General features: G+C 39.0%; 1 protein-coding gene and 1 long non-coding RNA gene across 2 annotated transcripts; one reads left to right on the top strand and one right to left on the bottom strand.

Annotated features, from left to right (window-relative positions):
• The first annotated feature begins 4146 nt into the window (after nt 1-4146).
• LOC113119485 (uncharacterized) lies at nt 4147-8879 on the top strand. The gene is made up of 5 exons (XM_026289015.1): nt 4147-5282; nt 6010-6198; nt 6320-7856; nt 7979-8171; nt 8314-8879. Exons 1-5 carry the CDS (start codon nt 5036-5038, stop codon nt 8557-8559), a joined length of 2412 nt encoding a protein of 803 aa, XP_026144800.1. The 5' UTR covers nt 4147-5035; the 3' UTR covers nt 8560-8879.
• LOC113119486 (uncharacterized) lies at nt 8399-12168 on the bottom strand. The gene is made up of 4 exons (XR_003294461.1): nt 11981-12168; nt 10627-10777; nt 9767-9839; nt 8399-8535 (listed from the first exon to the last, which is right to left on the bottom strand). It is a non-coding gene; the product is annotated as an uncharacterized LOC113119486 (long non-coding RNA).
• Nucleotides 12169-14285: the final 2117 nt, after the last annotated feature.

The following is a 14285-nucleotide window of genomic DNA, read 5'->3' as shown; positions in this document are numbered from 1 at the left end:
ATGGACTACACAGCATTTTTATATTATTTTAAAATACATTTTTGTAATTATTATTATTTTAAATTATGTCCCTGGATCAGTACGATACTCTTGTAATAAAGTAGCGGTGGTACTAGCAGACATATTTTGAGTATCAGTTCTGGTTGAAAAGAAGCGATCTAATCCTGTTTACATGAAATAAGCCTGCTCCCGAGCAGGTTTAAGTTTACGGACCTGTTGCTATGACAGCAGCTCGGGGATGAGTTTCGAAGAACCAAACGATCCAAGATCATGCCAAATCGTCAACATTCAAATCCAGCTAACTGAGTTAGCGACGTACGAAGAACGGGCCCATGGATGATAATATTATTAGTAATGTTCTGTAAAAAACAAACATAATAACAGCACATTTCAGCCTGTCAACCTACGTGAAAATATGACATCTCAAACATACAGTAGTAGTAGGCTACAATAAAGGTTGTTTTTTGTTTTTTTGTGCTTGACGGATTTGTTTTGCTGTTGCACCCGCGTCTCGCACAAGAATCTAAAAGTGCAGCGCTCAAGTTTAAAGTTCAACCATAGCTGTCAACATTGAACATTGAAAATAAGGGAGATTACCCGGAATCCATCCCCAAAATAAGGGATTTTTTTTACACGATTCTTAAACACAAACTAAAAAAAAGCACTTATCATTAACAGTCTAAAGGGTTTATAACTACACAATATATATTAAAGAACGACAGAACAATTGATATGTTAAAAGTGATTTATTTATGAACAAGGTAATTTTAATAATAATTTAATATTAATAATAATTTCGTGCTGTGAAATGTCGTTTTTCCAGACAAAGACAAATTTTGCAGTAGGCATAATTTGGACCTACATGGCTGCTTGTCAGGTAGTGGAAGGTGGACTCCCATTTACTCAAATATCGGCATAATGTCCTCGGTTTTGGTTGGTGATTAATTCGTTGATTTTGGCATTCAGCGTCCTGATCCATCATCGCACATGACACTCATCTACTCTACTCTCGAAGTTCACTTCCCGCTACTTTTTCCCTCTCCCTCCCACCCAGGGGGCAAGGAACTCGACTGGAAGTTGAAGTCGGGTGGGGGCTGACATCTTTTAGCAGAACTTCACTTGCGTTAGCATTCCCATTGACTCCCATTCATTTTGGCGTCACTTTGACAGCAAATAACTTTACATCTGAGGCGTTTAAAGACTCAGTTTGTCCATTATTTATTTCTAAAGATACACGACAATGTATAAAGGGCTCCATTACCTTCTATATTACATTATGGCCCCGTATAAACAGTTTTTGTAAAAAATAGGCTAATGATTGCGTCATAACCACTCGTCTCTCTGTCGCATTACCGTACAGACAGGAGGAGAAGCTCGCAGGCAATTAACTTAATATGGCGTACTGGCGTTACATTTTAAAATACTATACAAAATAATTAATCAGAATACTTACTCCTGCTCACTCACGACAAAGAGCTCCCCGCTCAAGCTCGCCGTCTCTGCAAGATTAACAATGGCAGTTTGCACGCACAGCCACTTAGAAGATTTACATCTGTCAGACAGGTTGCTGACGTCGTCAAGCTTCGTTTGAGTCTGCTAAAAAACGCTAAAAATGGGCTTCGCTTGTCTCAATTGAGTTCCAATGGGGTCGCTGTGTCCATTTCTTTTACTGTCTATGCTCCCACCCATAGACAGTAAAAGAACTTCCGTTTCTGACGCGCAGACTCAAACGAAGCTTGACGACGTCAGCAACCTGTCTGACAGATGTAAATCTTCTAGTAGCTGTGCGTGCAAACTGCCATCGTTAAACTTGCAGAGACGGCGAGCTTGAGCGGGGAGTTCTTTGTCGTGAGTGAGCAGGAATAAGTATTCTGATTAATTATTTTGTATAGTATTTTAAAATGTAACGCCAGTACGCCATATTAAGTTAATTGCCTGCGAGCTTCTCCTCCTGTCTGTACGGTAATGCGACAGAGAGCCGAGTGGTTATGACGCAATCGTTAGCCTATTTTTTACAAAAACTGTTTATACGGGGCCATAATGTAACATAGAAGGTAATGGAGCCCTTTATACATTGTCGTGTATCTTTAGAAATAAATAATGGACAAACAGAGTCTTTAAACGCCTCAGATGTAAAGTTATTCGCTGTCAAAGTGACGCCAAAATGAATGGGAGTCAATGGGAATGCTAACGCAAGTGAAGTTTTGCTAAAAGATGGCAGCCCCCACCCGACTTCAACTTCCGGTCGAGTTCCTTGCCCCTTGCTCCCACCCGCTGGCGCCGCTGTACCTGTCTTCTTCTTCGATGGTAGGCTAAGCTACTGTACACTGCCACCTGCTTTACTGGAGGTCTAGCAACCCAAGTGCAAGCCAATTCAAAGACACCGATAGTTGCGTGTTCTGAGTTAACACAGAGTGTAAAAATACGGGATATTTTACGGGAAAATACTAAAATGGGAAGACACCGGGAAAAGAGCTAAAATATGTGAGAAACCCGGAAAAAACGGGAGGTTGACAGCTATGAGTTCAACTTCTGCCTCATAACCCGTGTTATTTTCCATTTCACTGCCACAGACGCATCCTTTATGTTAAGCAGTTTAGGACTAACAACGTTAGCGATGTGTTCAGGGTTATGGTCCTTCAATGAGCGGTTAATCTCCTGAGCAACTTCATGCGCGAACAGGCATTTCCCTAAACAGCCACAGACCAGATTTTCCGCCACAGTAAAGAGCTTATTAATAACGAAAACATTTATTGATTTTTGCTAATTAATATATTATTTCAGTAAGTGTTGTTAGTTTAGTTTAGTTTTTCATTTATTGTGATTTTATTTATTTATTATTATTTCAGTTTACGAAAAAAAAGACCAGTAGGGCTTGGGCGCCAAGTTGCATTCTGGGACGTGGCGGCCATGTTGCCAGCTTCGCGAATGTAAACATACAGCCAGTTGAACGAGAAGAGTTGGTAGAAAGAAAAAAAGATGTCAAAATCGCGAAAGGGTTGTGGGATTTATAGGGATACGCTAAATAGGGATGCCAGGGACCGGTATGTGGACAAAATCGGCACTACTAACAGTTTGGAGCCATATGAAATTCCCAACAAATAGTGGAGTACCGACGGAGACTTTTTGCCGCACGTTTGCATTACAGATATCTTCGGCTACCTTGTTTGTTTTGTGAGCGACTACACTTCAGAATAGTTCCGAAGCTACAAGTCAAGTCTCATGTACAGTTCACAAATGGATGGGTTCAGGAGCTGCAAATCATAGAAACGGAACAGCGGCAAAACAGTATACAGTAATCCGGTAAACTGCGCTCTAACGTTCTAAGCTGCTAGTTTAGTAACCGTTAGTGCTAACAACCATTCACACATGAACTTTTAACAATGTGTTTTAAAAGTGTAGTTAGTGGCTGTCCACCCTCCCGTTTTTCTGGGGTTCTCACGTATTTGAGCTGTTTTCCCACTGTCTTCCCGTTTTAGTATTTTCCTGTAAAATATCCCTTTAGCCCCTCCATCAGACCTGTCAAGTCTCTGTGTTGTTGTCCTGTTGCTACTCCTTGTCCTTCCAGCGAAACAGATGTTTTCAAAGCATTTTTTTGATTACTTGAAAGCAACCTTAGCGTGATGTTGGGCTTTTTAAGATAGCGTGGTTGTTGTGAGAGCATGATTTCACGCCAATCTGTAACTAAAGTCACGTTAGACCTAGCTTCACAAATCGCTTAAGGTTAGTTAATGCAGCAGTTTTAGAGTACGAATTTTTGCTGTCAGCAGAGGGATAGCAACAAAAAGATGAATGTTGAAATTTCCCGTATTTTGGATGAGTAACTCGAGAAATTTCCCTTATTTTCAATGTTGACTTCAGCTATATAAATTAATATTCAGATGTTATGGTCTCTGTAGTTGCGCCTCCAAGCAGGAAAGCGGTGTAAAGTTAATCCATTCTCATTCTATTTTCCCCATGGCTATTATGTGTTGCGCTATTACACCCCACAATACAGCAACGGTTGAAAATGGTTCAAATAGATTTTTAATTCATCAAATTAAGACACACGGATGAGAGGGAGTATGTCTAAACACTGCGCAGTAGTCCGAGTGGCAGTAAAGGAAGCATTCAACGTGGCGGCCACGCCAAGTAATGACGTCACGACGCCCAAGCCCTATAGTTTAATCTTAGTTTCAGTTTTTGTTTACGAAAATATCCTTGGTGAATTCCTCATTGACTAGCTGATGAACAGAGCCATACCGCACTGCAAATAATAGTCTAACTCGGAGCCTTACTCGTTTTTTAACTTTTGTTTGTTGCCCTGTCTAAATTATGAAAATTTGACATTAGCCTACATCACCTTAGACTTTTAACTCCACTGCAACATCCACTAGCTATGGCAAGAACAGCAACTGTAAATACCACGACTTGCGTTGAACCGGCGATGCCCTCAGACCAGACAGGAGAACCGTGACTGAGAACATAACACACGTCGGGAAGCGTAAAGACTGCACTAGGCTGGCTGCAATTTGACAGATGAGCTGCAGATTTGACAGTGCACAAGCAACATTTTTTTAACTATAGCCTACCATCACTCGATCATTGGTGTTAATTTATCTGACGTGCCGGAACGTTCCAGCACACTTTAACCCCCGAGTGTAACGTACAATACAAAGAGACGTTCCTATTAATTTAAAATCCCAAAAATGGCGGTGGGAAGAGCTTTACTGTTTACTCAAGAGCAATCAATAGTTGCCAGGGCAACTCTTACACGTCACTATGGAATGTTCGTGGATGACGTCACTCTGGGCTGCTATAAAAGCTGATTTGGAATTGAAAATTTTTATTTCATCGTTGCTTGTTATGCGAGTAATATCAGTAAGTGAATATCTGTCTGAACGAGTACGAAAATCTTGCTTAATCGTCTTTTCAAAAAAGACCAGAAATTCAGTTTGAAAATATCAAACGGCTCAAGAGCGATCTCTCTCAGAACTGTGTAAACGAGAACTGTTGAAAATCTCTGTAGAACAAGAGTTCTCCTTTAGGATCAGAGATGACTTTTAACAAGAATACATCTTTTTCATCATCATCTTCATCGTCCTCAGTTGTGGATGAAATGTCAGAGATGTCGCTGAGGAACACATCTCTGGACTCATCCGATGAGGATGTTTCCTCCAGTCACTGTACTGACAGGCTTGTGAAACATCAACTGCTGATGAACAAATTCCTGGACCTTCAGTACAGAGCCCGAGAGCGCCAGGAGGAGTTTCAGTCACTGCTGGAGCGATTTAACTATATACGTTAGTAATCTGGTTTTAGTTATACACTTATACACATGTAGTTCAGTAGCCTACTCAGACCAATGAGTCGAATAGAGTGGTCAAGTTAATGGTCTTTAATTGGCCTGATTCTTCAAGCCCTCACAAAAAACTAGAACTTCAAATAATAAAAAAAGAATACAAATGAATCAGACACTCATATTTAGGCATGTATTGGTATTCAGTTGTACCTAAATGCATTACAAACTGTTTAACCAGTAAAAGTAAAATTTAAAAATTTATAATAAAATAAAAATAATAGAAAAAATATTCATAATTTTTGTTTAAAACTATAAAATCAATTATAATATTCATGGCTTTTTTTTCTTAATTTCCAAACATTAAACAATCGACCCTTAACCTTATTTTTTTGACGAAGAACTGCAGAAAGCCCTTAAAACTTCTCTTTTGTTGACAAGCATTTCAGGAAAAATTAGTGATGCCTAATGCATTTACAGATTTACTCTAAAGCCCCAAATTGGGATCAGATGCAGAGATGAGATCTGCACTTGACTTTGAGACAAGCAGCGCATATATTTAATTAAATCACAGTCTTAAATCACAGAGATTTGACAGTGACAACAAGCCATTTAATGATTCCAGTTTAAATTTGATAAACTGTGCAACCCTAAGCCATATATTGATCTTCTTTTTAATATCATCTAACTGTACTTAACAGTTAACGGTACTCATGTTGTACTTCTTGCAGAGGAATCGCTAGAATGGGAGATTGAAAAAGTGGAGAAATCCATGTTCAGCATGGAGTGGCTGGAGGACTTGCAGAAGATCATTGATGAGTTCCAGGCCAATATGGCAAACAATGTGAGCCGCCTTCGAGAGAGCTTCAGAAAAATGCAGGAGGTTGCCTCGAAAAAAGTTCTGACCGTGAAGGCAAAAGGTAAGTTAATGTACACACACACCATCATTCATTAAAAAGCATATCTAAATCACTTTGGTTGCAGTGTGATCTAAAATGCTGTGTCAAGGTAGCTTACAGTGTAAAATGTGTTGGTTTTCAGGTAAACCAGGAAAAGATCTGGATGCCAAAGTAGTTAAAAGCATTCAGTCTCTGCCGACTTGTCCCACGGTAGCAGAATTGAAGGCAAATTCAACCGCTGCATCAACATACTCATCAAATCTTATCATCGCCTTGAATAGCATCACCAAATCATCCTCCTGCAGTCCAGCCACAAGCAAGGCACTAAAACTATCAGCAGCGACCATTGAAAACCTCAACAAGGCATTTCAAGATCACTGCTTGGAAATTAAGACTCTCAAGACACCTAAAAAAAAAAGCAAGGTGGTTCAAGATGTGAACAGAGACGTCTTAGTTTCTCCCGTGCACCAAAGTGGATCTGCAGGTCAGCAGCAGAAGGTGAAAAAACTGCCTGCCTTTCCTGTGAAACCCAAGGCAGATGATTTTGGTTTCCCTCAGGTCAAAGAGCTTGTACGGGAGACAAATGTTGAAGTGTTGCCACTAGATAGACCAGTGATAACATTAGACACAGCTCCAAAAGACCTCCAGAGTCCGTCTGCTGATGACCCGTCTCCTCCTGGCCTTGCCAGGACTTTTGCTTTCCCCAAGATCACACGATCTGTCGAGGAGACAAAAGTTTCCACAGAGCAAAAGGCAAATGTCAAATCATCTGAAGAGACACAAGCTGATGCAGAGACGATGGAGAGAACAGAGACATCATTTGAAGAGACGATGGCTCAGAAAAACCTTCAGTGTCCATTTCCTCCTAGCTTCCAACGTCCGTCCCCCGTCAGATCTTCTGCTCTTCCTCAGATTTTGCAGTCTGTGGAGGAACCAGAAGTTGATACGGAGACGATGGAGAGAACAGAGACACCATTTGAAGAGACAATGGTTCAGGAAGACCACCAAAGTCCATTTCCTCATGCCTTCCATCATCCATCCCCCGTCAGATCTTCTGCTCTTCCTCAGATTTTGCAGTCTGTGGAGGAACCAGAAGTTGATACGGAGACAATGGAGAGAACAGAGACACCATTTGAAGAGACAATGGTTCAGGAAGACCACCAAAGTCCATTTCCTCATAGCTTCCGTCCTCCATCCCTTGTCAGATCTTTTGCTCTTTCTCAGATTTCACAGTCTGTAGAGGAGACAAAAATTTGTGCTATGTCAGCGGTAGAACGTCAAAGTCTGTCTTCTGTCCACACCCATCCTTCCTCGTCTGTAAAACTGCCCAAAATTCAGACTCAAGCAAAGCCGTCACTTCAGAAGTCTGAGAAACCTGAGACTCACAAATATGATTCCGCAGTCTCGGGCAGCATTGAGGAGCAGTACATGAAGAACAGCGAGGAGGACGGAGACAAACTGCTTCATGCTAGCATGAAAGACCCATCGTTCATAATTGACATCAAAGCTCAAGAAAACAACCTCCAGCAGCTGGATCGAGCTTTTCAAAATAACAACATTTCCTCTGAAATGTACAACCTGTGCAGAGGAACCGTCAATCAGACACTTAAGAGTGTTGAGCTGCGTCTTGGATGTCTTTTACGGAGATACATCAAACATGTCCAAATGAAGCAATTAAGGTTAGAAAAACTTCCATTGGCTAATGGTTTATTTGATTATATATTTTGTGGTAAATCATTTTACAATTTTCCCCTTAAAAAATTCTAATTTTGGCTCATTGCATCTTTAATCTGTTATACAGGAAGACGCTCGATGGAAATTTCAAGGCCACCAGAAATTTAAGGGATGGACTGGAGTTCAAAAAAGTCCATTCTCAGCTCTGCAAGTTTGACCGTTTCCAGCAGAGTGTGAACAAAATCTGGGACGCCAAGCAAGCCTCCACTGATGAGACGCGAGAACTCTGCATCGCACGGACGGCCCATTTATACCAGCAGGTCAGTAGGAATTAGACAAGGGGGCATTAAAGCATTGATATTGAGTCTAAGACTAGTTTGTCATGTTGTAAAAATGTTAACAACATTAATTATATGGCTGATGTAAATAATAATATAAAACATGTTGTTGTCCTGCCTTCAGGTGAACGCGGTGCATGGCCTACATCTGACAGGCATATCATTTGTGCAAAGGCATGTATCACTGCCTCTGCTCACTGTGACACCCGTGCGGTTCAGCTCCAATTTGTGTCCATCTCCTCCTCGTGGACCACGAACTTCACCCAGCAGAGCCAGTCCAGCACGCCATCCTCAAATCCACCCCAAACCTCTGCACCACACGACCAGGAACACACCAGGCAGTTTCCTGAAGATCAGTCACATTCAATAATGATGGCCAGTGTCAACATAATGGCTTGTATCTGAACCCAAGAACAGATTATTGAAATGTCACAAAATTAAAACAAAAGCGAGGACGCATCAGGAACAGACTCTGGAAAAACAGAAGCACCGGCCTGTAGACATAGGAAGATGAATATAAATATAAAGATTGGTTAACCCATATTAGTGATTTCAAGCTTCGCCAGAGTCAAATAGCCAATGTTATATTAAGGAAGAGCTATGTCTTAATCAGTGTATATTTTTGTTTAAGCTTATATTGTAATAAATGTGTGAAAAAATGAATAATAAAAATGATAAATAATAAAGATATGAATCTCTCTTTATTGTTGGGCACTTAAGTATTTTGATCAATTGATCGAAGCACACCACTGAGTAGATTTGATTTTATCGGCGAAAATGGACATCTAACTGATCAAATGTGAACCGGTTATTTCTTTTAACTGAAGAAAGCATAATTTAAATGAATATGAAAGATGAGTACCTTTTTATTTGTTTAAATTCAAGTTAATTGTTACTTTAATAAAAGGCACATGCGAGTTAGGGATGAGTGTGTAATGATATTAATTATGGCATGTGACTTAAGCATGAACCATGTGAAAGGTTAGTGAACATAATTTCCATATCTTTCTAAATAATTTGCACTGATTAATAAAAAATTAAAATAATAAACCAATGTGAAAGCTTCATAATGTAAGAGATCTCTGCTGCCTGTCTCAGGTGAGGGTGGCGCTAAGTGGTCATCGCCCGCAACCGAGGTTTAAACATTTCCATTTCTAAGCATTTATTCAACGAAAGATAAAACAAATTGTGAAAACATAATATTCATTTCATAAAGGCTGTAGTACTGTGGGAAACATAAATTAAACAGAAATGTACATTTTCGCTGCTCTAGTTGTCTTCCCTCCCAAGCTGAAGTTTTGAAATATTTCTTGCCCACTGTTCATTTTCAAGCGCAGTGGGCGCACCGAGCAAAGTTACTAAAATCTTACTGAAACAAACAGCGGATGGGTCTCCGTCTAGATCGGAGGTGAAATAGAGAAACATGAGGATGACACAGATATATAGTTTATGTACGATCTGTAATTATTTATTCTGCAATCACCGATTGTATAAATGAACATAACTCTGTGAACACCCAAGTCACTTCTTCCTGGGGATATTTAACAGGATGGTAAAGAATTATGAAATATTCATACCTATCCTCATCTTCTCCTCCTCAATGTATTTCGTTCTTCGCGCTTTTGTCCGTCTTCTGTTCTGTTGCTAAAACTAACAATAGTTAAAGTTAATTTTTTTGAGTGTGATTAAAGAAATAAGTTTAAAATCTTAAAATCTCCAGGTTCCATATGCAGAGTGAAATGAGAACAGTCCAGCATTTAGAAATAATTCTTATTAACTGTTATTATTCTTGATTTTTCAAACTGTTAACAGTTTGGATTTTCGAATTATGCCTTTACTTTAGTTGTGCAGATCTGGGCTGAGGTTTTGCCCTTTGAGTGTAAGGTTTCACTGGCTGGGTGTTATTTTTAATTTTGGTAAAAAACTAAAGATTATGTTCCATGAAGATATTTTGTAAATTTCCAACCGTAAATATATCAAAACTTTATTTTTCATTAGTAATGTGCATTGCTAAGAACTTCATTTGGACAAGTTTATGGCGATTTTCTCAGTTTTTTATTTTTTATTTTTTTATTTTATTTTTTTGCATCCTCAGATTCCAGATTTTCAAATAGTTGTTTCTCTGCCAAATATTGTCTGATCCGAATAAACCATGAATCAATGGAAAGCTTATTTATTCATCTTTAGATTAAATTATGTCAAAAAATTTTCATTTTAGACTTTTTTTGTGGTCCAGGTTCACATTTGTGCTCATGATTTTACATACCACTTGCAGAATATGCAAATATGTTAGTAATTTTAACAAAATAAGAGAGTTCATGAAAATAGCATATTATTTTTTTTATATGCTATCCTGAATAAGTTATTTCACATAACAAATGCTTATATGTACTCCAAAAGAAAAAAGAAAAACGATCCCGTTCAAAAGTTTACATACCCTTCGATCTTAATACTTTGTGTCGTTTCCTGGATGATCCAAGTTGTTCATGAGTCCTGCGTTGGTCCTGAGCAGTTCAACTGCCTTCTGTTCTATAGAAAAATCCCCCAGCTCTTGCACGTTCTCTGGTTTTCCAGCATCTTCTGCATATCTGAACATTTTGCAAAAGTGACTTTATGATTTTGAGATCCATCAATTCACACTGAGGACAACTGAGGGACTCAAATGAACATACGGTTCAAATGCTCACCGATGCTACAGAAAGAAAAAAAGGGGGTCATTTTGTCTTATGAGAAAAATGTAACTATCTTCTGTAGCCTCTGAAGGGCAGTACTTAATAAATAAATAAAAATATTTAGGCAAAATAAGTAAAATGTACACATCTCCATTCTGCTCAAAAGTTTTCCACTTCTCTGTCATTTTCCTCCACTGCTGCTGGTCAAAGGAAACGCCCAACGGACAGGAAGAATTGATTTAAAATATAAGACTAAAGAAAATATTTCAGTTGCATAGCCTACTGCATCTATATCTTATATAAAACCTTTATATAAAATACCTAACGTCTGTTCTGTTCGCAGGGTTCGAGTCAAGCAATTTCGCCCCAGCAACATGAGCGCATTCAGCCCGTTCTCTTCAGTCAAATAACACGACTTTATACTTTCCAAACGTCCAATAACTTTACCAAAAATGACCCGATACAGGCGGGAAGGGACATTTTTGAAAATATGACTGCAAATTATTGTTTCTTCGCGGAGTTCGCGCGTTATGCATAATGTCTTTTTGCGGACAAGCGATGCGGGAGTCGTAAACGAAGTGTGCACACAGACGACACAGGTATTTACTTAACACAAAATATTTCTGTTGGCATGAAACGTTAACCATGGACATATATCTGGGATTATTAACAGATGCGATTCGAATACAATAAGGCCTATACAACAAGTATTGCAATAATTAATATTTAGGTCCACACACAGGAGAATCTGAGAAACAACAGCTAAAGTTTTACATTTGGATAGGAATTACGTTCTTTATAATGTTGCGTCACGTGTTAATTAAAGTTCAAAGACTGTTTAATTTTGTTAGCTCTGAATGATGCACATTAAGTTATAGTAGCTAATGCTAATAAAAAAGTATATTATAACATTTAGCACACAACATAATCATTAAACACAAAGCGAATTATATCATGCTCATATAAAGCCCCTGTATTCAGATTTCAAACCGATATTTGCAATATTAATAATGTCTCGTCTGTCCGCTGATGTCTAATGCTTGCTCATTAAGATTAACATAATTATTTCACGCTTTACATTAAACAGGTAAAATTCGCGACTTTAAAGAACTAATTTACCTGGCTGTTCATGAAGTTTGCGTTGTAAGTGTAACGTACAATACAAAGAGCCTTTCCTATTAATTTAAAATCCCAAAAATGGCTTCGGGGAGAGCTTTACTGTTTACTCAATAGCAATCAATGGTTGCCAGGGCAACTCTGACACGTCACTATGGAATGTTCGTGGATGACGTCACTTTGGGCCGCTATAAAAGCTGATTTGGAATTGGAAAATGTTATTTTCATCGTCGCTTGTTATGCGAGTAATATCACTGAGTGACTATCTGTCTGAACGAGTACGAAAATCTTGCTCAATCGTCTTTTCAAAAAAGACCAGAAATTCAGTTTGAAAATATCAAACGGCTCAAGAGCGATCTCTCTCAGAACTGTGTAAACGAGAACTGTTGAAAATCTCTGTAGAACAAGAGTTCTCCTTTAGGATCAGAGATGGCTTTTAACAAGAATACATCTTTTTCATCATCATCTTCATCGTCCTCAGTTGTGGATGAAATGTCAGAGATGTCGCTGAGGAACACATCTCTGGACTCATCCGATGAGGATGTTTCCTCCAGTCACTGTACTGACAGGCTTGTGAAACATCAACTGCTGATGAACAAATTCCTGGACCTTCAGTACAGAGCCCGAGAGCGCCAGGAGGAGTTTCAGTCACTGCTGGAGCGATTTAACTATATACGTTAGTAATCTGGTTTTAGTTATACACTTAAACACATGTAGTTCAGTAGCCTACTCAGACCAATGAGTCGAATAGAGTGGTCAAGTTAATGGTCTTTAATTGGCCTGATTCTTCAAGCCCTCACAAAAAACTAGAACTTCAAATAATAAAAAAAGAATACAAATGAATCAGACACTCATATTTATGCATGTATTGGTATTCAGTTGTACCTAAATGCATTACAAACTGATTAACCAGTAAAAGTAACATTTTAAAATTGATAATAAAATAAAAATAATAGAAGAAATATTCATAATTTTTGTGTTTAAAACTATAAAATCAATTATAATATTCATGGCTTTTTTTCTTAATTTCCAAACATTAAACAATCGACCCTTAACCTTATTTTTTGGACGGAGAACTGTAGAAAGCCCTTAAAACTTCTCTTTTGTTGACAAGCATTCAGGAAAAATTAATGATGCCTAAGGCATTTACAGATTTACTCTAAAGCCCCAAATTGGGATCAGATGCAGAGATGAGATCTGCACTTGACTTTGAGACAAGCAGCGCATATATTTAATTAAATCACAGCCTTAAATCACAGAGATTTGACAGTGACAACAAGCCATTTAATGATTCCAGTTTCATTTTGATAAACTGTGCAACCCTAAGCCATATATTGATCTTCTTTTAATATCATCTAACTGTACTTAACAGTTAACGTACTTATGTTTTACTTCTTGCAGAGGAATCGCTAGAATGGGAGATTGAAAAGTGGAGAAATCCATGTTTCAGCATGGAGTGGCTGGAGGACTTGCAGAAGATCATTGATGAGTTCCAGGCCAATATGGCAAACATGTGAGCCGCCTTCGAGAGAGCTTCAGAAAAATGCAGGAGGTTGCCTTCGAAAAAAAGTTCTGACCGTGAAGGCAAAAGAAGTTAAGTACACCACCAAACACCATCATTCATTAAAAAAGCATATCTTAATTCACTTTGTTGCAGTGTATCTAAATGCTGTTCAAGTAGCTTACAGGTTAAAATTGTGTTGTTTTCAGTAAACCAGAAAATCTGATGCCAAAGTAGTTTAAAAGCAATTCAGTCTCTGCCGACTTGTTCCCTACGGTAGCAGAATGAAGGCAAATTCAACCGCTGCATCAACGTACTCATCAAATCTGATCATCGCCTTGAATAGCATCACCAAATCATCCTCCTGCAGTCCAGCCACAAGCAAGGCACTAAAACTATCAGCAGCGACCATTGAAAACCTCAACAAGGCATTTCAAGATCACTGCTTGGAAATTAAGACTCTCAAGACACCTAAAAAAAAAAGCAAGGTGGTTCAAGATGTGAACAGAGACGTCTTAGTTTCTCCCGTGCACCAAAGCGGATCTGCAGGTCAGCAGCAGAAGGTGAAAAAACTGCCTGCCTTTCCTGTGAAACCCAAGGCAGATGATTTTGGTTTCCCTCAGGTCAAAGAGCTTGTACGGGAGACAAATGTTGAAGTGTTGCCACTAGATAGACCAGTGATAACATTAGACACAGCTCCAAAAGACCTCCAGAGTCCGTCTGCTGATGACCCGTCTCCTCCTGGCCTTGCCAGGACTTTTGCTTTCCCCAAGATCACACGATCTGTCGAGGAGACAAAAGTTTCCA

The sequence above is a fragment of the Carassius auratus genome, chromosome 19 (assembly GCF_003368295.1).
Source record: "Carassius auratus strain Wakin chromosome 19, ASM336829v1, whole genome shotgun sequence".
In the NCBI taxonomy this organism is placed as follows: Eukaryota; Metazoa; Chordata; class Actinopteri; order Cypriniformes; family Cyprinidae; genus Carassius; species Carassius auratus.
This window is presented reverse-complemented; position numbering and strand designations above follow the sequence as displayed.